The sequence below is a fragment of the Oncorhynchus mykiss genome, chromosome 1, assembly GCF_013265735.2.
Source record: "Oncorhynchus mykiss isolate Arlee chromosome 1, USDA_OmykA_1.1, whole genome shotgun sequence".
In the NCBI taxonomy this organism is placed as follows: Eukaryota; Metazoa; Chordata; class Actinopteri; order Salmoniformes; family Salmonidae; genus Oncorhynchus; species Oncorhynchus mykiss.
The window spans coordinates 13,898,876-13,921,915 of record NC_048565.1 but is presented as its reverse complement, the minus strand read 5'-3'; the positions used below and the strand labels follow the sequence as shown (position 1 = coordinate 13,921,915).

The following is a 23,040-nucleotide window of genomic DNA, read 5'->3' as shown; positions in this document are numbered from 1 at the left end:
TTTATATATACACTCACACATTTTCTAAGAAAGGTGTATAAATGTGTATTTGGTAAGTATTCAGACACACCAGTGACTGTGCATGGAGAAACCTCACCCTCCAGACTGTGTAAGGTCATGACCTCACACTCATGCATACATTAGTGGTAAAATATAAAATGCCATAAAAAGGCTTGCAGAACCACAACAAAGCACCTCTATCAGCAGCACTTCACATTAGACTTCCTGAAACGCTGCCAAATATGCCTCAGAAATATGTAAACACCTTGTTTATTTTATCCATTTTAGAATAAGGTTGTAAAGTAACAATGTGGAAAAAGTCAAGGGGTCTGAATACTTTTTGAATGTACTGTATGTGTGTTGAAATGCAAAGAGTTTGTGAGTCAAGGTAGTATATGTAAATATTGGTAAATTATGATTACTCTGAAATGAAAGACATGCAGAACAAAATGATTTGTGGGTCAATATTGACTGAATAAGAAATATGTTTTACAGTACACATATTTCATAATGAAGTTAAGTCATTTATATGTGGCACCATAGGCTACTTACATTTAAAATAAACAATTTAAAATTAAAATAATCCTTCTCAGTCAGTCTAACTGATAGTGTGTGTGTGTGTGTGTGTGTGTGTGTGTGTGTGTGTGTGTGTGTGTCAGTCAGGAGGGGCCCAGTGGTTTTGGGTGGGTAACCCTGGCTCTTGAAGGCCCGGCTTGAGTGGTTGGGCGGGTGGCTATGGGGCTTTCCCTTCCCTCCTCGCTGCGGGCCGTATGTGAAAACCTCACTGTATGCTGGGACGGAAGCCTAGTGGGCTGAGGAGAGAGAGAAAAAAGGGTCTGGGTTTGCCGTGGAGCGGTACAGAGCTCCACTCGCCCTGTGTTCTCCAGCCTGTACACCATCCTTACTCCCATAGTCTTCTCTAGCCAGGGACTGTCTCTGTCGAAACAGAGAGAAGGGAGGTAGAGGAGGAGGCTGAGAGCCAAACAGAGAGAAGAGAGGTGGAGGAGAAGGCTGAGAGCCAAACAGAGAGAGGGGAGGTGGAGGAGGAGGCTGAGAGCCAAACAGAGAGAGGAGAGGTAGAGGAGGAGGCTGAGAGCCAAACAGAGAGAGGAGAGGTAGAGGAGGAGGCTGAGAGCCAAACAGAGAGAGGGGAGGTAAAGGAGGAGGCTGAGAGCCAAACAGAGAGAGGAGAGGTAGAGGAGGAGGCTGAGAGCCAAACAGAGAGAGGGGAGGTGGAGGAGGAGGCTGAGAGCCAAACAGAGAGAGGAGAGGTAGAGGAGGAGGCTGAGAGCGAAACAGAGAGAGGGGAGGTAAAGGAGGAGGCTGAGAGCCAAACAGAGAGAGGAGAGGTAAAGGAGGAGGCTGAGAGCAAAACAGAGAGAGGAGAGGTGGAGGAGGAGGCTGAAAGCGAAACAGAGAGAGGAGAGGAGGAGGCTGAGAGCGAAACAGAGAGGGGGAAGTGGAGGAGGAGGCTGAGAGACAGAGAGAGTGGAGGAGGAGGCTGAGAGCGAAACAGAGACAGGAGAGGAGGAGGCTGAGAGCGAAACAGAGAGAGGAAAGGTGGAGGAGAAGGCTGAGAGTGAAACAGGGAGAGGGGAGGTGGAGGAGGAGGCTGAGAGCCAGAGAGAGTGGAGGTGGAGGAAGAGGCTGAGAGCCAGAGAGAGTGGGGGTGGAGGAGGAGGCTGAGAGCGAAACAGAGAGAGGGGAGGAGGAGGCTGAGAGCGAAACAGAGAGAGGGGAGGAGGAGGCTGAGAGCGAAAGTTGGCTGCCAACAGCAAATCACGTCTTTTTGGGGGAGATTCATTGTCGCACTGCCAAGAGCATCGAGACTTCTATTTTCACTCAATCAGAGAGTGGAAGAGTGGCGAGAGATCAGAGAAGATAAGCAAGCTGAGGCTTCCCTTTATGCAGATTTCAGAAATTCGGAGCGAGAGGCGAGAGTGAAAAAGGGACTCGGAGCGCGAGAGAGAGAGATCCACTACTATCGCATGTTCCCCATGTTTTCCATGTGCTCCTCAGTAGGTGATCAGACAGGCGGTGACTAACACTTCCTGGTCTTGATGGCCTATCAGTCAGCCCATCGGTCCTCATGCTTGTAAAATGGCGGAGGGGGAACGGAGACAGGTGTGACGACGCCATTGACAGGCACTGACCACACACACACACCCTGTACCTTAGTATTGTAGCTGGAGCCTGTCAGCTGGGCTCTGGGACGACAGTGAATTCAGACAAACTCTCTCGGTATTCTTCCCCTGTGTCACCGAGAGCCGACCATCCCCATAATTCTCTATGGTCTTCTCTAGTTAAGGTGTATTTTAGACGTTCCTCTCAGGAAGAGTTGCTTCCCAAAGCTCTTCTCTATGTAACGTTCTACTTTTGACCAGAGGCTTATGGGTCCCAATTATGTTTATTATGTCCATGGCTGTCATCTACACTGAACAAAAATGTGTTTTATGTTTGATGAGCTGAAATAAAAGATCCCAGAAATGTTCCAGACGCACATAGAGCTTATTTTTCTCTCATTTTGTGCATAAATTAGTTTACATCCCTGTTAGTGAGAATTTCTATTTTGCCAAGATAATCATCCACCTGACAGGTGTGGCATATCAATAAGCTGATTAAATAGTATGATCATTACACAGGTGCATCTTGTGCTGGGGACAATAAAAGGCCACTCTAAAATGTGTAGTTTTGTCACACAACACAATGCCACAGATGTCTCAATTTTGAGGGAGCGTGCAATTGGTATGCAGACTACAGGAATGTCCATCAGAGCTGTTGCCAGATAATTTAATGTTAATTTCTCTACCATAAGCCGCCTACAACGTCATTTTAGAGAATTTGGCAGTACATCCAACCGGCCTCACAACCGCAGACCATATGTAACCACTCCAGCCCAGGACAGCCACATCCGGCTTCTTCACCTGTGGGATCGTCTGAGACCAGCCAACCGGACAGCTGATGGAACTGTGGGTTTGCACAATCAAATAATTTCTGCACAAACTGTCAGAAACCGTCTCAGGGAAGCTCACCTGCGTGCTCATCGTCCTCACCAGGGTCTTGACCTGACTGCTGTTTGGCGTCATAGCCGACTTCAGTGGGCAAATGCTCACCTTTGATGGCCACTGGCATGCTGGAGAAGTGGGCTCTTCCTGGATGAATCCGGTTTCAACTGTACCTGGCAGATGACAGACAGTATGTGTGGTGTTGTGTGGGCAGGCAGTTTGCTGACGTCAACGTTGTGAACAGAGTGCCCCATGGTGGTGGTGGGGTTATGCTATGGGGCAGGCATAAGCTACGGACAATGAACACAATTGCATTTTATTTATTGCAATTTGAATGTACAGAGATACTGTGACGAAATCCTGATGCCCATTGTTGTGCCATTCATCCACCGTCACCTCATGTCACAAGGATCTGTACACAACTCCTGGAAACGAAACATCCATAACCTGCGTACTCACCAGACATGTCACCCTTTGAGACTGCTTGGGATGCTCTGGATAGATGTGTACGACAGTGTGTTCCAGTTCCCAGCAACTTTACACAGGAGAGGGACAACATTCCACAGGTCACAATCGACAGCCTGATCAACTCTATGTGAAGATGTGACTCACTGCATGAGGAAAATGGTCACACCAGATACTGACTGGTTTTCTGATACAAGCCCCTACCTTTATTTTAAGGTATCTGTGACCAACAGATGCATATCTGTATTCCCAGTCATGTGAAATCCATAGATTAGGGCCTAATTTATTTATTTCAATTGACTGATGTCCTTATAAGAACTGTAACTCAGTAAAAAAAAAAATGAAATTGTTGCATGTTGCATTAATATTTTTTGTTAGAAACCAGGCTGATGCTTTTACAGGACTGTTCCTATCCTGACCTCCACGTTGTTAGTTGTTACCATGGTGAGATGTAGAGTCAGACATCAGTGTTTTGGAGGGAGGATGTGCTGCAGAATGCTTTTTCCATCACTGTGCTCACCGGATAACTTGTGAAGGGGGGGGGGGGAGAACAGAACACTCCGTTTTACAAGTATGTTGTGTTTGTATCTGATTTAAATCTCTCTCTCTTTCTCCAACTAATATATTACAGTTTTTTTCGATTGCTAAACGACAGTGGACACAACTGGAGTCACATGTGCAAAACTCTAACTACAGTCTGCACAGCAGCAGTTCATGTGGACCAAACTCTAGTTCGTTTTTCATTGCTTGAACACAGTTTTCAAAACTCTACACACTTATCCCATGACTTTAACCACAACCTGCACAACACTGTGGATTTACAGCACTTTGTTCAAATGCTAACACACTGCTGTCAAAACTGTGAACCACACATTCAAAACGGAATAGATTTCAGCCTTGTGCCTTTCAAACACTGCTGATTGCAATTTCAGCTGAAAGGCTAAGCAGGTGTCTTGTTTTAGACTTGTTAGTGAACACACACACACATATTACAGTATATATAGGTAGAGCTCAGAAAGACTCATTTTGGAAATGGAACAAGGAAGATGGGTTCGTGGAGGGAGAAGGGTGGCAGGGAGAGGGCGGATGCGTGGAGGAAGACAAAGAAGACAAAGAGCTGTTATTTCAGATGAAATAAGGGCTACACTTATAGACCATGTCGTGAACCATGGTCTCTCATTGAGAGAGGCAGGGTTGAGGGTGCAACCCAATCTGCAAAGATCCACAGTGGCATCTGTAATGCGAATTTTCCATCATGCAAACAGGTGAGAGTTACATCCTTACAGTAAATGAAAACATTACAGGAATCTATTTTGTATTGCAATTATAGAATATTTACACAGATATATATTACAGTAAGTTTGACTGTAAAATATATTTTTACAACAGGACCCAAAGGCTGCCCCCAACAGGGGGAAGAGGAAAAATATTTTCAGATGCGCAGGAAAATGCTATTGTTGACATGGTTGTTGTCAACAATGCAATAAAACTGCGGGAGATTCAAGATAGAGTGCTGGCTGATAATGATATATTTGAAAATGTTAATTCTGTCAGCACAACAACTATTGCTCGAGTCCTAAAGAAACACCAAGTTACAATGAAACAGTTATACACTGTACCGTTCGAGAGAAACAGTGAACGGGTAAAAGAGCAAAGATACCAATATGTCCAGGTAAGACGTCTGAGGTTACGTACACAGCTATACAAAATATTTACAGTAAAAAAAAAAAACTAGCATTTCTACAGTAAAACTGTGCACTTACTGTTTTTCAGAGAGTAATGGAGGTGGAAGCACTGGAAAGACCACATTCATTTGTATTTATCGATGAAGCTGGATTTAACCTTGCCAAAACACGGCGCAGAGAAAGGAATGTTATAGGTCAAAGGGCTACTGTGGAGGATCCAGGCCAAAGGGGGGGAAATATCACCATGTGTGCTGCAATGGCCAATGATGGTTTGCTTCTCAACACAACACTCATTGGCCCATACAACACAGAAAGGCTTATAGCTTTCCTAGAACAGCTCTATGCTCAGCTAGTGCCAGCAGAACAGGGGGAGCCAGTAAGAAACCCCCAAGTTTTTGTCATAGTTTGCGATAACATTGCTTTTCACCACTCTGCAGCTGTCACAGATTGGTTTGCAGCACATCACAGATTTATGGTTTTGTACCTGCCTGCATATTCACCCTTCCTCAACCCAATAGAGGAGTTTTTCTCTGCCTGGAGGTGGAAAGTGTTTGGTCACCACCCACATGACCAAATGTCTCTTTTGGAAGCCATGCATGCCGGATGTGAGGACACGAGTCCAGAGGACTGCCAGGGATGGATAAGGCACTCCAGAAGGTTCTTCCCCAGGTGCATGGCAAGAGAAAACATTAGATGTGATGTTGAAGAAAACCTGTGGCCTGATGCTAGAGAGAGGCAGGATTAGCCCCTCAATTATTTGTTTGAATTACAGTATGTACTTTTAGTTTCTACCTTTTTTTTCTCATTACTGTAATTCCGTAAATTACTACAGACTATTGAAGCAAACTGCTAATTTTCATTTACCTTAAAGAATTGTTTTGTTCTAAAAAAAATTATAAATCATGTGAAAGAATGTCACTCTTTTCTTTGAAGAAAATATTACTTTGTATGAAGTCACTGAAATTGTTCAAACTGTAAAGATGAAAAGTTTGTATTTTCTGTATTGGTGTTTGATGCTAGTGTTTTTACTCTCAGTGTGTTCTGAGTGACAGTGTGTGTTATCTCAGTGAGGGTTGTGCATAGTGTTTGGCTGCACTGAGCGTGTTTTGAGCCATGTGTTAAGAGTTGTGTTGCTTGGAATGAGTTTTGCAGGTGATGTGAACTGTTTAGCTCAGGTGACTGTTGGTAGTGCAGACTGTAGTTAGAGTTTTGCACATGTGACTCCAGTTGTGCCCACTGTCGTTTAGCAATCGAAAAAAACTGTAACGCTGAGGAAAAAATATTTATCTAATGCAGGAGTCGTTATTATCCTTGTGATGTAATTTTCTTTCCCTCTCACCCACCAGTCCTTGCATGTAAAACACACACACACACACACATATACACAGACACATAGCCACACACACATACTTGGCTCACATGCACAGTTGACCCTCCCTGGATCTTTCTATTTCTGCCCATTAGAGCTACAGGAGGTCACTGAGCACATTACATCCCTGACAGCCTCCACTTCTCTCTCACTGCCAAACTATTTAGAGACAGAGAGAGAGGGAGACAGAGAAAGAGAGACACACAGACAGAGGGGGAGACAGAGAGAGGGAGAGAGACACAGACAGAGAGAGAGGGATAGACTTAAAGAGAGGGTGAGAGGGAGACAGAGAGAGAGACACAGACAGAGAGAGAGGGAGAGAGGGATAGACAAAGAGAGGGAGACAGAGAGAGAGGAAGTGGGAGAGAGAGGGGGAGACAGAGAGAGGGAGAGATACACACAGACAGAGAGAGAGAGGTGGAGAGGGATAGACAGAGAGGGAGAGAGGGAGACAGAGAGAGAGACACAAACAGAGAGAGAGGTGGAGAGGGGTAGACATAAAGAGAGGGAGAGAGGGAGACAGAGAGAGACACAAACAGAGAGAGAGGTGGAGAGGGATAGACAAAGAGGGAGAGAGGGAGACAGAGAGAGAGGTGGAGCAGGATAGACATAAAGAGAGGGAGAGAGGGAGACAGAGAGAGAGACACAAACAGAGAGAGAGGTGGAGAGGGATAGACAAAGAGAGGGAGAGAGGGAGACAGAGAGAGAGACACAAACAGAGAGAGAGGTGGAGAGGGATAGACAAAGAGAGGGAGAGAGGGAGACAGAGAGAGACACAGACAGTGAGAGAGGGATAGACAAAGAGAGGGAGAGAGGGAGACAGAGAGAGGGAGAGAGGGATAGACAAAGAGAGGGAGACAGAGATGGAGGGAGGGGGAGAGAGGGAGAGCAAGACACACAGAGAGAGAGAGAGAGGTGGAGAGGGATAGACAAAGAGAGGGAGACAGAGAGAGAGACAGGGGGAGGGGAGAGAGAGAGAGGGGGAGAGAGACACAGACAGACAGAGAGAGAGAGAGAGGTGGAGAGGGATAGACATAAATAGATGGAGAGAGGGAGACAGAGGGGGAGAGAGGGAGACAGAGAGTGAGAGATAGACACAGACAGAGAAAGAGAGGGAGACAGAGAGAGAGAAAGAGAGGGAGACAGAGAGTAACTGGAAAGCTGCCCAGGGCTGTATGTTTCACAATACCCCAAGGGAATGCTGGGATTGGGCTGTATTTTTTTGCCTTGCTGGGAAAAGGCCAAGAAGTAATTTCTCCTCCTCAGCCTCCCCTCATTCCCTTATTTTTCCACCCTCTTCCTAGAAATAGCGGAAATGTTCTGGGGGGGGGGGGGGGGGTGAGTCAGCAAGTGGTCTAACTCGCAGTATTGTTCTCTTCTTCCCTCAGTGAGCCCCTCCCTGCCTTTTATTAGCCAGGAGGGAAGACACTGAAGCACCCATGTGGAGGAGAGTTAGAGATTGAGGTTTAGATGTAGGTAGAGATTGAGGTATAGATGTAGGTAGAGATTGAGGTATAGATGTAGGTAGAGATTGAGGTGTAGATGTAGGTAGAGATTGAGGTATAGATGTAGGTAGAGATTGAGGTATAGATGTAGGTAGAGATTGAGGTATAGATGTAGGTAGAGATTGAGGTTTAGATGTAGGTAGAGATTGAGGTTTAGATGTAGGTAGAGATTGAGGTAGAGATTGAGGTGTAGATGTAGGTAGAGATTGAGGTATAGATGTAGGTATAGATGAAGGTAGAGATTGAGGTATAGATGTAGGTAGAGATTGAGGTATAGATGTAGGTAGAGATTGAGGTATAGATGTAGGTAGAGATTGAGGTATAGATGTAGGTAGAGATTGAGGTAGAGATTGAGGTGTAGATGTAGGTAGAGATTGAGGTATAGATGTAGGTAGAGATTGAGGTATAGATGAAGGTAGAGATTGAGGTATAGATGTAGGTAGAGATTGAAACAGTTCTAGATTCTAGATGAATGGAGAGCTCTGGAGGTGCATGCTGGGAAGAAGAGCTGGTGACAGACAAGAGAAGAGACATCCCAAACACAGTTAATGACCTGAACCTACAGACATTTTCTTTCACCTACCGAAATGTAATAGACAAATAAAGTAGACAGGGAATGTCCGTGGCTGTCATCTATACTGAACAAAAATATAAACACAACATGCAACAATTTCTAACATTTTATTGAGTAACAGTTCATATAAGGAAATCAGTCAATTGAAATAAATTCATTCTAATCTATGAATTTCACATGACTGGGAATACAGATATGTATCTGTTGGTCACAGATACCTTAAAATAAAGGCAGGGGTACAGATCAGAAAACCAGTCTGTATCTGGTGTGACCACCATTTGCCTCATGCAGCGCGACACATCTACTTCACAGAGTTGATCAGGGTGTTGATTGTGGAATGTTGTCCCACTCCTCTTCAATGGCTGTGTGAAGTTGCTGGATATTGGCGGGAACTGGAACACGCTGTCGTACACGTCGATCCAGAGCATCCCAAACATGCTCAATTGGTGACATGTCTGGTGAGTACGCAGGCCATGGAAGAACTGGGCCAACTTTCAGCTTTCAGAGATTGTGTACAGATCCTTATGACATGAGGCTGTGCATTATCATGCTGAAACATGAGGTGATGGTGGCGGATGAATGGTGCGACAATGGGCCTCAGGATCTCATCATGGTATCTCTGTGCATTCAAATTGCCATTGATCAAATGCAATTGTCTTCGTTGCCGTAGCTTATGCCTGCCCATACCATAACCCCACCGCCACCATGGGGCACTCTGTTCACAACGTTCATATCAGCAAACCTCTTATCCACATGACGCCATACATGTGGTCTGTGGTTGTGAGACCGGTTGAACGTACTGCCAAATTCTCTAAAATGACGTTGGAGGTGGCTTAAGGTAGAGAAATTAACATAAAATGATCTGGCAACAGCTCTGGTGAACATTCCTGCTGTCAGCATGCCAATTGCACGCTCCCTCAAAACTTGAGACATCTGTGGCATTGTGTTGTGTAACAAAACTGCACATTTTAGAGTGGCCTTTTATTGTGCCCAACACAAGGTGCACCTGTGTAAAGATAATGCTATTTAAATCAACTTCTAGACATGCCACACCTGTCAGGCGGATGGATTATTTTGGCAGAAGAGAAATGCTCACTAACAGGGATGTAAACAATTTTGTGAACAAAACTTGAAAGAAAGAAGATTTTGTGTGAATGGAAAATTTCTGAGATCTTTTATTTCAGCTCATGAAACATGGGACCAACACTTTACATGCTGTGTTTATATTTATGTTCAGTGTATGTCCAAACCTTACTCTAACACCAGCAACCCCCGACCCCCATGGCAGTGTTGCATGCAGTGTGGAATGTGTGTGGAATTTGTATGCACTTGGACACGTGTGTGTGTGTGCGCCCTCACCCAACAGTGTGTCTCTTGCCGGCGTAAACGTTCTAACATTGCCTGAGTGCCACTCAATTACCTGGGTCTCCCGGATGAGGATGAGGCTGTCATGTCTGCTTGTAGAGAGCGCTGCTGTACAGCATCTCATTACAGGCCTCCCTTATCCAGCCGCACAGATAATCATATCTCACTCTCAAGCCTGTGTGTGTTATTGAGTGTGTGAAGGGGCTGGTGAAATCCCTTCTTGCTGTGTGTGTGTGTGCTGGCATATGAGCTTGTAAGCACACACGCGCGCACACACACACACACACACACACACACACACACACACACACACACACACACACACACACACACACACACTGTTTGTTTGCTAAATGGTTGGACATAAGGTTCCAGCATGTGAGGGTGTTCTTATTCAGTGGTTTTAAACGTGCAGTAACTTACTGAAATTCAGGATATTGTGTCATAAATCAGAAGCAATACATACCAAAACATCATTTGTATTTAATGTACAGTATGTAATGACGGGGGTCTTCAGATCAAACATTCTCTCGTGATGCCTGTGCCATCTTCATTGGGCAAGAAACGTCACAAAACATTTTCGAACTGGAAGGTGTTCCTGAAAAGTCCTGATTTTATATATTTCTTGACAACTTTTTACCCTACAGAACGGGGACCCTTAGGTTTCAGGCCAACAAGGACAGGATCTGTAAACAAAGCCACCGTAGCTCTATACTCTTTGTCCCTCTTTCTGAGCCCAAAAACATAACTAACACACACACACACACACGTAAACAGCCCACACACTCCAGGAGAGCACACACATAGAGCGTTAGGCTCTATAGATGAGAAGCAGAGGGGCTCTATGTAAACACTGGGCTTATTAAATATGGAGTGCCTGGAGGCAGGTCAAGGTTAGCCAAACACTGGACACAGGGAACGCAGGCCGAAACAAATGCACCCCTATGTACTCTCTCCTAGTCCTACAGGCAGGCAGGCTAGATATTGTCTTTCTGTCTGTGTTGAAGAATCTGTACTGTACAGCCGTGCACTAAAAGGACCTCTCTGTGAAATGCAGTAGCCTATCCTCTGTCTTCACAGTTTTAACTCTATAGTGACCAACTCTGTTTTTACTTACTGTAGCTACTTCCACTACTATCTCCATCTCGATTAGAACTGGTGTTCTAAACTCAGTAAAAACAGAAACGTCCCTCTTTCAGGACCCTGTCTTTCATTGATAATTTGTAAAAATCCAAATAATGTCACAGATCTTCATTGTAAAGGGTTTAAACACTGTTTCCCATGCTTGAACATGAGCATACACCTGTGGAACGGTCGCTAAGACATTAACAGCTTACAGACGGTAGGCAATTAAGGTCAAAGCTATGAAAACTTAGGACACTAAAGAGGCCTTTCTACTGACTCTGAAAAACACCAAAGAAAGATGACCAGGGTCCCTGCTCATCTGCGTGAATGTGCCTTAGGCATGCTGCAAGGAGGCATGAGGACTGCAGATGTGGACAGGGCAATAAATTGCAATGTCCGTACTGTGAGACGCCTAAGACAGTGCTACAGGGAGACAGGACGGACAGCTGACCGTCCTCGCAGTGGCAGACCACGTGTAACAACACCTGCACAGGATCGGTACATCTGAACATCACACCTGCGGGACAGGTACAGGTTGGCAACAACAACTACCCGAGTTACACTAGGAACGCACAATCCCTCCATCAGTGCTCAGACTGAGAGAGGCTGGACTGAGGGCTTGTAGGCCTCTTGTAAAGGCAGGTCCTCACCAGACATCACCGGCAGCAACGTTGCCTATGGGCACAAACCCACCGTCGCTGGACCAGACAAGACTGGCAAAAGGTGCTCTTCACTGACGAGTCGTGGTTTGTCTCACCAGGGGTGATGGTCGGATTCGCGTTTATCGTCGAAGGAATGAGCGTTACACCGAGGCCTGTACTCTGGAGTGGGATAGATTTGGAGGTGGAGGGTCCGTCATGGTCTGGGGCGGTGTGTCACAGCATCATCGGACTGAGCTTGTTGTAATCCTCCTCCCTCATGTGGTACCCTTCCTGCAGGCTCATCCTGACATGACCCTCCAGCATGACAATGCCACCAGCCATACTGCTCGTTCTGTGTGGGATTTCCTGCAAGACAGGAATGTCAGTGTTCTGCCATGGCCAGCAAAGATCCCGGATCTCAATCCCATTGAGCACGTCTGGGACCTGTTGGATCGGAGGGTGAGGGCTAGGGCCATTCACCCCAGAAATGTCCGGGAACTTGCAGGTGCTTTGGTGGAAAAGTGGGGTAACATCTCACACCAAGAACTGGCAAATCTGGTGAAGTCCATGAGGAGGAGATGCACTGCAGTACTTAATGCAGCTGGTGGCCACACCAGATACTAACTGTTACTTTTGATTTTGACCCCCCCTTTTGTTCAGGGACACATTATTCCATGTCTGTTAGTCACATGTCTGTGGAACTTGTTCAGTTTATGTCTCAGTTGTAGAATCTTGTTATGTTCATATACATATTTACATGTTAAGTTTGCTGAAAATAAATGCAGTTGACAGTGAGAGGATATTTCTTTTTTTGCTGAGTTTAGTTGGTAGAAGTCAAAAGCCACATCAAGTGTCCCGGGTGGGATTGTTCCATTTCATTCATAGGATGGGAGGGTGTTGGAGGGGGGGGGGGGGGGGGGGGGAGGTTTGGCGAATCCACCACAATCGAGGTTTGGCGAATCCACCACAATCGTTTAACAAAGCCCAGGCTCAACCCTCGGCTTGGCGAAAAGCTTGTGAGGAAGACGAGAGGAGACGATACTTGTGTAAACAATAAGCCAATCCCTGTGGCTTCACCTTCCATTGATGGCAGACAGAAAGGGCTGTTTGTATTTCTGAATGAAGTTTCTGCCTCCTCTTTTATTGGTCTGTGTGTTCCTGGGCTCAGTGTGTAAAAGGGCCTTTAGAAAGCAGGATTTCAACACACAATTGGATTACAGCTTCGAGCACTTGGTGGGAAAGCGGGCGGGTGGGCGAGAGAGAGACCGGCGGAGAGGGAGAGAGGGGGACTGGGTAGAGGTACAGAGGTTTGGCGGATGCATAATGACGCTGGGCGGGAGGAGCGGGCCAGGCGCTGTTCCCCTCTCAGCAAGTGCTCAGAGAGAGGGAGGCAAAGAAAGAAGAGAGGGGGAGAGGGATAGAAAGAGAGAGACTGGATAGAAAGAGAGAGAATGGATAGAAAGAGAGCGGGAGACTGAAGAGCGAAAGAGAGAGAGATAACTATGGAAAGGAGAGGGTACACAGAGACTGAAGGAATGGACGAAGTAAGAGCTGGAACTGGAGATAAGGAAAGAAACTAATCTTGAAAAAGGTGGGGGGGCAGATACAGAGAAAGACTGAAGAAAGTAAGTGCAGCAAAGAAGGAGAGGAGAGGAGAGGAGAGGAGAGGAGAGGAGAGGAGAGGAGAGGAGAGGAGAGGAGAGGGAGGCAGGCCACCACAGACACAGGGATGACCTGAGAGAGTGTGTGTTTAATAGTGTTTAAGATTGGCCCGTTTAAGAGACGAGGGCCTGCTCATAAAAGTTTACAGGCCCTGTGGACAAGCGCGTTTCTGGTCTAGCCAGGTCTTATTATTAGACGGTATAGAAAAGTAACGTATGCACCATAGTTACAGCCTGTAGCAAACAGTTTTGCTACAGTGTGAAGTAATGAATACGACTCAGGCTTTTCTCGGTCTCATGACGGCCATGAAATGACAGCCTCATACAGCTCGGACGGTTAATTAGTCATATGAAGTTATTGGCCGTCGTAGAAGGAGCTGTGTCACTAATTCTGTAATCTATTAATGCCTCCAATAAGGGCCGATAAATTCCATGACAGTGCATATTCATAATGCTGTAACAATAATGAATGGCCCCTTATCCGGACGTTGATCTATGGTGCTGTAGGGGGGCCTTAGCCATAGTAGTGAGGGTGGGAGATGAGCGAGCCCTATGCCAGACGCGGCCCCTGGCTTTAGTCCTCCTTTCCTCCTCCCCTCAGACGGTGAGAGACAAAGAGTAAGAGCGGCTTGTTAGGGGACTTGTATAGAGGCTGAAGGCAACGTGAACAGGCCTCGTTTGTGACGGCTGTTTGTTGTTTAATGTGTGTGTTTCTGTGTGGTTTTTTTTCTTCTCTTTTGTTTTAATCAGGCAGGTTTTTTGTCATCCCCCGCTCTCCTAGCTCTGAGGGTCCTCAACAGGAGCTCTGAGGGTCCTCAACAGGGAGTGATTGCAGATGTGACACAGATTCTGGGTCTCACGCCTAATTTGCATATTTAATTAGCGAGGGGGGAAAGGCGTGTGAGTTCGCCAGGGTAGAATATGGGGGCGGGAGGGAGGATGGGGGAGGGCTGTGTGAAAATACCCCCCCACCCAAACCCAGCAGCACCCAGTCCCTTATCCCCGCTGAACCCCCCCGTTTTCAGCCGCCTCTGTTCGGTTGCTGGGGGGATGTTTTGTTCCTCGGGCCTCCAGATTGCCTTTGTTTTAAGCTGTTGAAGCAGACCACAAACGCTGAGCAGAATGCAAACAAGTTCTCTCTAAATTGTTTACTTTGTCTTGCGAGTGGAGGGAAATTTATGGGCAATTTTATTATTTTTTTGAGCGACGCATTCTACTTTTTTCCCTCGCTTTTGTGCCCGTTTCACGTTCCATTCATGTATGATCTGAACGGTTTCATTTTTAACGTTTCTTCGTGTCGTTGGTTTCTTCGGTAATGGACCGTTGCACTCTCTCTGACTGATCAAAGCCTTTAAAAAAAATCTTTATTTTAGAGACAAACATTTGTTTACATATTTATACTTCAATGGAAGTACTCGGTCTGGTTTCTCTATCCAGCCATTGCCTCTACCAGAGAGAGAGAAGAAAACGCCATGGTTAGTTTTTACCTCAGCCTTGTTAAAACAACTACCTAATCTTGGAACTATTTCAGTGCTCTGGCAAACCTCTTGTACCCATTTCAGTAGAACACAAGCAACCCATTTCAGTGAATCAGCTTTCAGTCTGTGAGTAGCAGCAATACCAGGCCCTGTCATCCTGTTACCCTAGCAGGCCTAGAGTCATATCTCTTCTTCCGACTCCCAAAGTGGAGATGGGTAATATTTATCCCACTCCCAACAATTTTATCTGTAACCCGTCAGATCGATACAAGCCAGCAGCAGCTAAATCACCCAGAGGGTATGTTCCTCTGCCATTTTGGCAGCAGTAACACCCATAAATAGGAGAGGAGCCAACTTCTTCCCCACAAGAACGGCGCTTGTTAAACGTCAATTCCATCATTGCTGTCACCGCTAATGACACTGTTAAACATTCTCAGGTGGGGCAAAAAAATTGTCCGTCAAGTGTGTTTTTTTTCTGGTTTATGAGCGATGGAGGCTGTTGTTGCGGCAGGCTTATGTTTTCACCAAATGTCCAATTCTCCTTTACCTTTCCCACCTACAAATTACCCTGCTCCTTACCCATTCCACCTCCAACAGACACCTCAGAAACCCCCCCTGACATCCCCAGAAACCCCCCCTGACATCCCCAGAAAACCTCCCCTGACGCCTGACACATAACACCTTTCAACACAGACACCCACAGCTACCTTAGTGGACTGTCGTTACAGTAAAGATGCTGACACACTGTCAGTACTGTAAAGAAACTAACACTGGATAGTACTGTAAAGACACTGACACTGGATAGTACTGTAAAGACACTGACACACTGGATAGTACTGTAAAGACACTGACACTGGATAGTACTGTAAAGACACTGACACTGGATAGTACTGTAAAGACACTGACACACTGGATAGTACTGTAAAGACACTGACACACTGGATAGTACTGTAAAGACACTGACACACTGGATAGTACTGTAAAGACACTGACACACTGGATAGTACTGTAAAGACACTGACACTGGATAGTACTGTAAAGACACTGACACACTGGATAGTACTGTAAAGACACTGACACACTGGATAGTACTGTAAAGACACTGACACTGGATAGTACTGTAAAGACACTGACACTGGATAGTACTGTAAAGACACTGACACACTGGATAGTACTGTAAAGACACTGACACACTGTCAGTACTGTAAAGACACTGACACACTGGATAGTACTGTAAAGACTGACACTGGATAGTACTGTAAAGACACTGACACTGGATAGTACTGTAAAGACACTGACACACTGGATAGTACTGTAAAGACACTGACACACTGTCAGTACTGTAAAGACACTGACACACTGGATAGTACTGTAAAGACTGACACTGGATAGTACTGTAAAGACACTGACACTGGATAGTACTGTAAAGACACTGACACACTGGATAGTACTGTAAAGACACTGACACACTGGATAGTACTGTAAAGACACTGACACACTGGATAGTACTGTAAAGACACTGACACTGGATAGTACTGTAAAGACGCTAACACTGGATAGTACTGTAAAGACACTGACACACTGGATAGTACTGTAAAGACACTGACACTGGATAGTACTGTAAAGACACTGACACACTGGATAGTACTGTAAAGACTCTGACACTGGATAGTACTGTAAAGACACTGACACACTGGATAGTACTGTAAAGACACTGACACACTGGATAGTACTGTAAAGACACTGACACACTGGATAGTACTGTAAGGACACTGACACACTGGATAGTACTGTAAAGACTCTGACACTGGATAGTACTGTAAAGACACTGACACACTGGATAGTACTGTAAAGACACTGACACACTGGATAGTACTGTAAAGACACTGACACACTGGATAGTACTGTAAAGACACTGACACACTGGATAGTACTGTAAAGACACTGACACACTGGATAGTACTGTAAAGGTACTGACACACTGGATAGTACTGTAAAGACACTGACACACTGGATAGTACTGTAAAGACACTGACACACTGGATAGTACTGTAAAGACTGACACTGGATAGTACTGTAAAGACACTGACACACTGGATAGTACTGTAAAGACACTGACACACTGGATAGTACTGTAAAGACACTGACACACTGGATAGTACTGTAAAGACACTGACACACTGGATAGTACTGTAAAGACACTGACACACTGGATAGTACTGTAAAGACACTGACACACTGGATAGTACTGTAAAGACACTGACACTGGATAGTACTGTAAAGACACTGACACTGGATAGTACTGTAAAGACACTGACACACTGGATAGTACTGTAAAGACACTGACACTGGATAGTACTGTAAAGACACTGACACACTGGATAGTACTGTAAAGACACTGACACACTGGATAGTACTGTAAAGACACTGACACTGGATAGTACTGTAAAGACACTGACACACTGGATAGTACTGTAAAGACTCTGACACTGGATAGTACTGTAAAGACACTGACACACTGGATAGTACTGTAAAGACACTGACACTGGATAGTACTGTAAATACACTGACACTGGATAGTACTGTAAAGACACTGACATACTGGATAGTACTGTAAAGACACTGACACACTGGATAGTACTGTAAAGACACTGACACACTGGATAGTACTGTAAAGACACTGACACACTGGATAGTACTGTAAAGACACTGACACACTGGATAGTACTGTAAAGACTCTGACACTGGATAGTACTGTAAAGACACTGACACACTGGATAGTACTGTAAAGACACTGACACACTGGATAGTACTGTAAAGACACTGACACACTGGATAGTACTGTAAGGACACTGACACACTGGATAGTACTGTAAAGACTCTGACACTGGATAGTACTGTAAAGACACTGACACACTGGATAGTACTGTAAAGACACTGACACACTGGATAGTACTGTAAAGACACTGACACACTGGATAGTACTGTAAAGACACTGACACACTGGATAGTACTGTAAAGGTACTGACACACTGGATAGTACTGTAAAGACACTGACACACTGGATAGTACTGTAAAGACACTGACACACTGGATAGTACTGTAAAGACACTGACACACTGTCAGTACTGTAAAGACACTGACACACTGGATAGTACTGTAAAGACACTGACACACTGGATAGTACTGTAAAGACACTGACACACTGGATAGTACTGTAAAGACACTGACACTGGATAGTACTGTAAAGACGCTATGAGAGGCAGGCAGTCAAAGTCACTGCGGTGGAGCTAGCATCGACCAACCAAACTAGACAAGTCAAGACCAGCCAGTAGTCTACAGTAGCTTTACCCCACAGCCTGTCTGTCTGTCTTAAAGCTTCTGGTGCAGTCCTACGCTGTGGGGCTCTGGCTGTGCCAGTATACAGTCGATGCACAGGCCAAGGGGGAGACAGACACTGATCGCAGAGCTGGAGACACAGGGACTAGGGTTTCACCTGCGCGCGAACACACACACACACACACACAGAGTAGCCTACGGGTTGGGTTTGCTCTCTCAGACAGTGGGTAACCCCGACCACACGCACAAACACACGCACAGTTACAGTACTATAGTGACAAATGCGAAGAGACCAATGTGTTTGTGGAATGACGCTATGCAAGTCCAATTTGATAGAAATTAGTATTGTGGCTAAAGAAATCAAATCAAGTCAAATTGTATTGGTCACATACACATATTTAACATATGTTATTGGTCACATACACATATTTAACAGATGTTATTGCAGATGTAGTGAAATGCTTGTGTTCCTAGCTCCAACAGTGCAGTAATATCTAACAATACACAACAATACACACAAATGTAAAAAAACAAGTTGTAATAAATAAATATTAGAACGAGCCATGTTGGAGTGGCATTGACTAAAATACAGTAGAATATAATACAGTAGATACAGAGGGGAGAACAAGTATTTGATACATTGCCAATTTTGCAGGTTTTCCTACTTACAAAGCATGTAAAGGTCTGTAATTTTTTATCATAGGTACACTTCAATTGTGAGAGACGGAATCTAAAACAAAAATCCAAAAATCACATTGTATGATTTTGAAGTAATTAATTTGCATTTTATTGCATGCCATATGTATTTGATACATCAGAAAAGCAGAACTTAATATTTGGTACAGAAACCTTTGTTTGCAATTACAGAGATCATACGTTTCCTATAGTTCTTGACCAGGTTTGCACACACTGCAGCAGGGATTTTGGCCCACTCCTCCATACAGACCTTCTCCAGACCCTTCAGGTTTCGGGGCTGTCACTGGGCAATACGGACTTTCAGCTCCCTCCAAAGATTTTCTATTGGGTTCAGGTCTGGAGACTGGTTAGGCCACTCCAGGACCTTGAGATGCTTCTTACGGAGCCACTCCTTAGTTGCCCTGGCTGTGTGTTTCGGGTCATTGTCATGCTGGAAGACCCAGCCACGACACCATCTTCAATGCTCTTACTGAGGGTAGGGGGTTGTTGGTCAAGATCTCACGACACATGGCCCCATCCATCCTCCCCTCAATACGGTGCAGTCGTCCTGTCCCCTTTGCTGAAAAGCATCCCGAAATAAGGATGTTTCCACCTCCATGCTTCACGGTTCGGATGGTGTTCTTGGGGTTGTACTCATCCTTCTTCCTCCATACACGGCGAGTGGAGTTTAGACCAAAAAGCTATATTTTTGTCTCATCAGACCACATGACCTTCTCCCATTCCTCCTCTGGATCATCCAGATGATCATTGGCAAACTTCAGATGGGCCTGGACATGCGCTGGCTTGAGCAGGGGGACCTTGCGTGCGCTGCAGGATTTTAATCCATGACGGCGTAGTGTGTTACTAATGGTTTTCTTTGAGACTGTGGTCCCAGCTCTCTTCAGGTCATTGAGCAGGTCCTGCCATGTAGTTCTGGGCTGATCCCTCACCTTCTTTATGATCATTGATGCCCCACGAGGTGAGATCTTGCATGGAGCCCCAGACCGAGGGTGATTGACTGTCATCTTGAACTTCTTCCATTTTCTAATAATTGCGCCAACAGTTGTTGCCTTCTCACCAAGCTGCTTGCCTATTGTCCTGTAGCCCATCCCAGCCTTGTGCAGGTCTACAATTTTATCCCTGATGTCCTTACACAGCTCTCTGGTCTTGGCCATTGTGGAGAGGTTGGAGTCTGTTTGATTGAGTGTGTGGACAGGTGTCTTTTATACAGGTAACGAGTTCAAACAGGTGCAGTTAATACAGGTAATGAGTGGAGAACAGGAGGGCTTCTTAAAGAAAAACGAACAGGTCTGTGAGAGCCGGAATTCTTACTGGTTGGTAGGTGATCAAATACTTATGTATTTGCAAATTAATTACTTAAAGATCATACAATGTGATTTTCTGGATTTTCGTTTTAGATTCCGTCTCTCACAGTTGAAGTGTACCTATGATAAAAATGACAGACCTCTACATGCTTTGTAAGTAGGAAAACCTGCAAAATCGGCAGTGTATCAAATACTTGTTCTTCCCACTGTACATATGAAATGAGTAAAACAGTATGTAAACATTATTAAATTTAACCCATCCAAGTGTTTTTATGGATTCTGCATGTTTCACAATCTTATCTTATCGTTTATATATCCATGAGATCGCCTTGTTGAATAAAACCGTGCCTTTTTGGCTCATCTGAAAGTTGGACTGCTTGTGAGACCCTTGCTCCAGTCCCTTATGGCCTCTCACCTTCCTCTCTCTCTCTCTCTCTCTCTCTCTCTCTCTGTAGATGGCCAGTCAGAGAGTCCCAACCAGCAGAGTGAGTCTGATATCAAGGAGCAGCCTGAGAACGGTAAGAGTCTAATGACTGTACTGTACAACTACTGTAGCATACTAGTAAAATGATTGAACAAGAGAATCAGTTACCTCTGTCTCAACCTAATATTTTACAAAACATTATGAACACCTGCTCTTTCCATGACAGACCGACCAGGTGAATCCAGGTGAAAACTATGATCCCTTATTGATGTCACCTGTTAAATTCTCTCCCGTCAGTGTAGATGAAGGTGAGAAGACAGGTTAAAGAAGGATTTTTAAGCCTTGAGACAATTGAAATATGGATTCTGTATTGATGTTCAGAGGGTGAATGGGCAAAACAAAAGTGCCTTTGAACGGGGTATGGTAGTAGGTGCACCGGTATGAGTGTCAAGAACTGCAATGCTGCTGAGTTTTTCATGCTCAACAGTTTCTCGTGTGTATCAAGAATGTTCCACCACCCAAAGGACATCCAGCCAACTTGACACAACTGTGGGAATCATTGGAGACAACATGGGCCAGCATCCCTGTGGAATGCTTTCAACGCCTTGTAGAGTCCACGCCCTGATGAATTGAGGCTGTTCTGACGGCAAAATGGGGTGCAACTCAATATTAAGAAGGTGTTCCTAATTAGAGGTCGACCTCTAACCTGGATTTCTTTTAGCTAAATATGCAGGTTTAAAAATATATACTTCTGTGTATTGATTTTAAGAAAGGCATTGATGTTTATGGTTAGGTACATTGGAGCAACGACAGTCCTTTTTCACGAATGCGCACTGCATCGATTATATGCAACGCAGGACACGCTAGGTAAACTAGTAATATCATCAACCATGTGTTATAACTAGTGATTATGATTGATTAAGTTTAATGCTAGCTAGCAATTTACCTTGGCTTCTTACTGCATTCGCGTAACAGGCAGGCTCCTCGTGAGGCAGGTGGTTAGAGCGTTGGACTAGTTCATTGTAAGGTTGCAAGATTAGGTCCCTCGAGCTGACAAGGTAAAAATCTGTCGTTCTGCCCCTGAACAGGCAGTTAACCCACTGTTCCTAGGCCGTCATTGAAAATAAGAATGTGTTCTTAACGGACTTGCCTAGTAAAATAAAGATTAAATAAAGGTGTAAAAATAGGCCATTCCGATTAATCAGTCGTCCTCTATTCCTAATGTTTTGTACATTCAGTGTATAGCACACGTTGTCACCAGTCACCTCAACCTAATCTGTAGTTCACCAGTCACCTCAACCTAATCTGTAGTACACCAGTCACCTCAACCTAATCTGTAGTTCACCAGTCACCTCAACCTAATCTGTAGTTCACCAGTCACCTCAACCTAATCTGTAGTACACCAGTCACCTCAACCTAATCTGTAGTTCACCAGTCACCTCAACCTAATCTGTAGTACACCAGTCACCTCAACCTAATCTGTAGTTCACCAGTCACCTCAACCTAATCTGTAGTTCACCAGTCACCTCAACCTAATCTGTAGTACACCAGTCACCTCAACCTAATCTGTAGTTCACTAGTCACTTCAACCTAATTTGTAGTACACCAGTCACCTCAACCTAATCTGTAGTACACCAGTCACCTCAACCTAATCTGTAGTACACCAGTCACTTCAACCTAATTTGTAGTACACCAGTCACCTCAACCTAATCTGTAGTTCACCAGTCACCTCAACCTAATCTGTAGTTCACCAGTCACCTCAACCTAATCTGTAGTACACCAGTCACCTCAACCTAATCTGTAGTTCACTAGTCACTTCAACCTAATTTGTAGTACACCAGTCACCTCAACCTAATCTGTAGTACACCAGTCACCTCAACCTAATCTGTAGTACACCAGTCACTTCAACCTAATTTGTAGTACACCAGTCACCTCAACCTAATCTGTAGTTCACTAGTCACCTCAACCTAATCTATAGTACACTAGTCACCTCAACCTAATTTGTAGTACACCAGTCACCTCAACCTAATCTGTAGTACACCAGTCACCTCAACCTAATCTGTAGTTCACCAGTCACCTCAACCTAATCTGTAGTTCACCAGTCACCTCAACCTAATCTGTAGTTCACCAGTCACCTCAACCTAATCTGTAGTTCACCAGTCACTTCAACCTAATTTGTAGTACACCAGTCACCTCAACCTAATCTGTAGTTCACTAGTCACCTCAACCTAATCTATAGTACACTAGTCACCTCAACCTAATTTGTAGTACACCAGTCACCTCAACCTAATCTGTAGTACACTAGTCACCTCAACCTAATCTGTAGTTCACTAGTCACTTCAACCTAATTTGTAGTACACCAGTCACCTCAACCTAATCTGTAGTACACTAGTCACCTCAACCT

General features: G+C 44.9%; 1 protein-coding gene across 7 annotated transcripts in view; it reads left to right on the top strand.

Annotated features, from left to right (window-relative positions):
* The window catches only part of LOC110485551 (nuclear factor 1 A-type), a 303,738-nt gene that overhangs the window by 167,549 nt on the left and 113,149 nt on the right, over nt 1–23,040 (top strand). For all 7 annotated transcript variants that reach the window (XM_036946569.1, XM_036946510.1, XM_036946686.1 and 4 more), the window contains exon 3: nt 20,668–20,730. In XM_036946569.1, the coding sequence (XP_036802464.1) occupies nt 20,668–20,730 (63 nt within the window). The remainder of the gene's footprint in view (nt 1–20,667; nt 20,731–23,040) is intronic.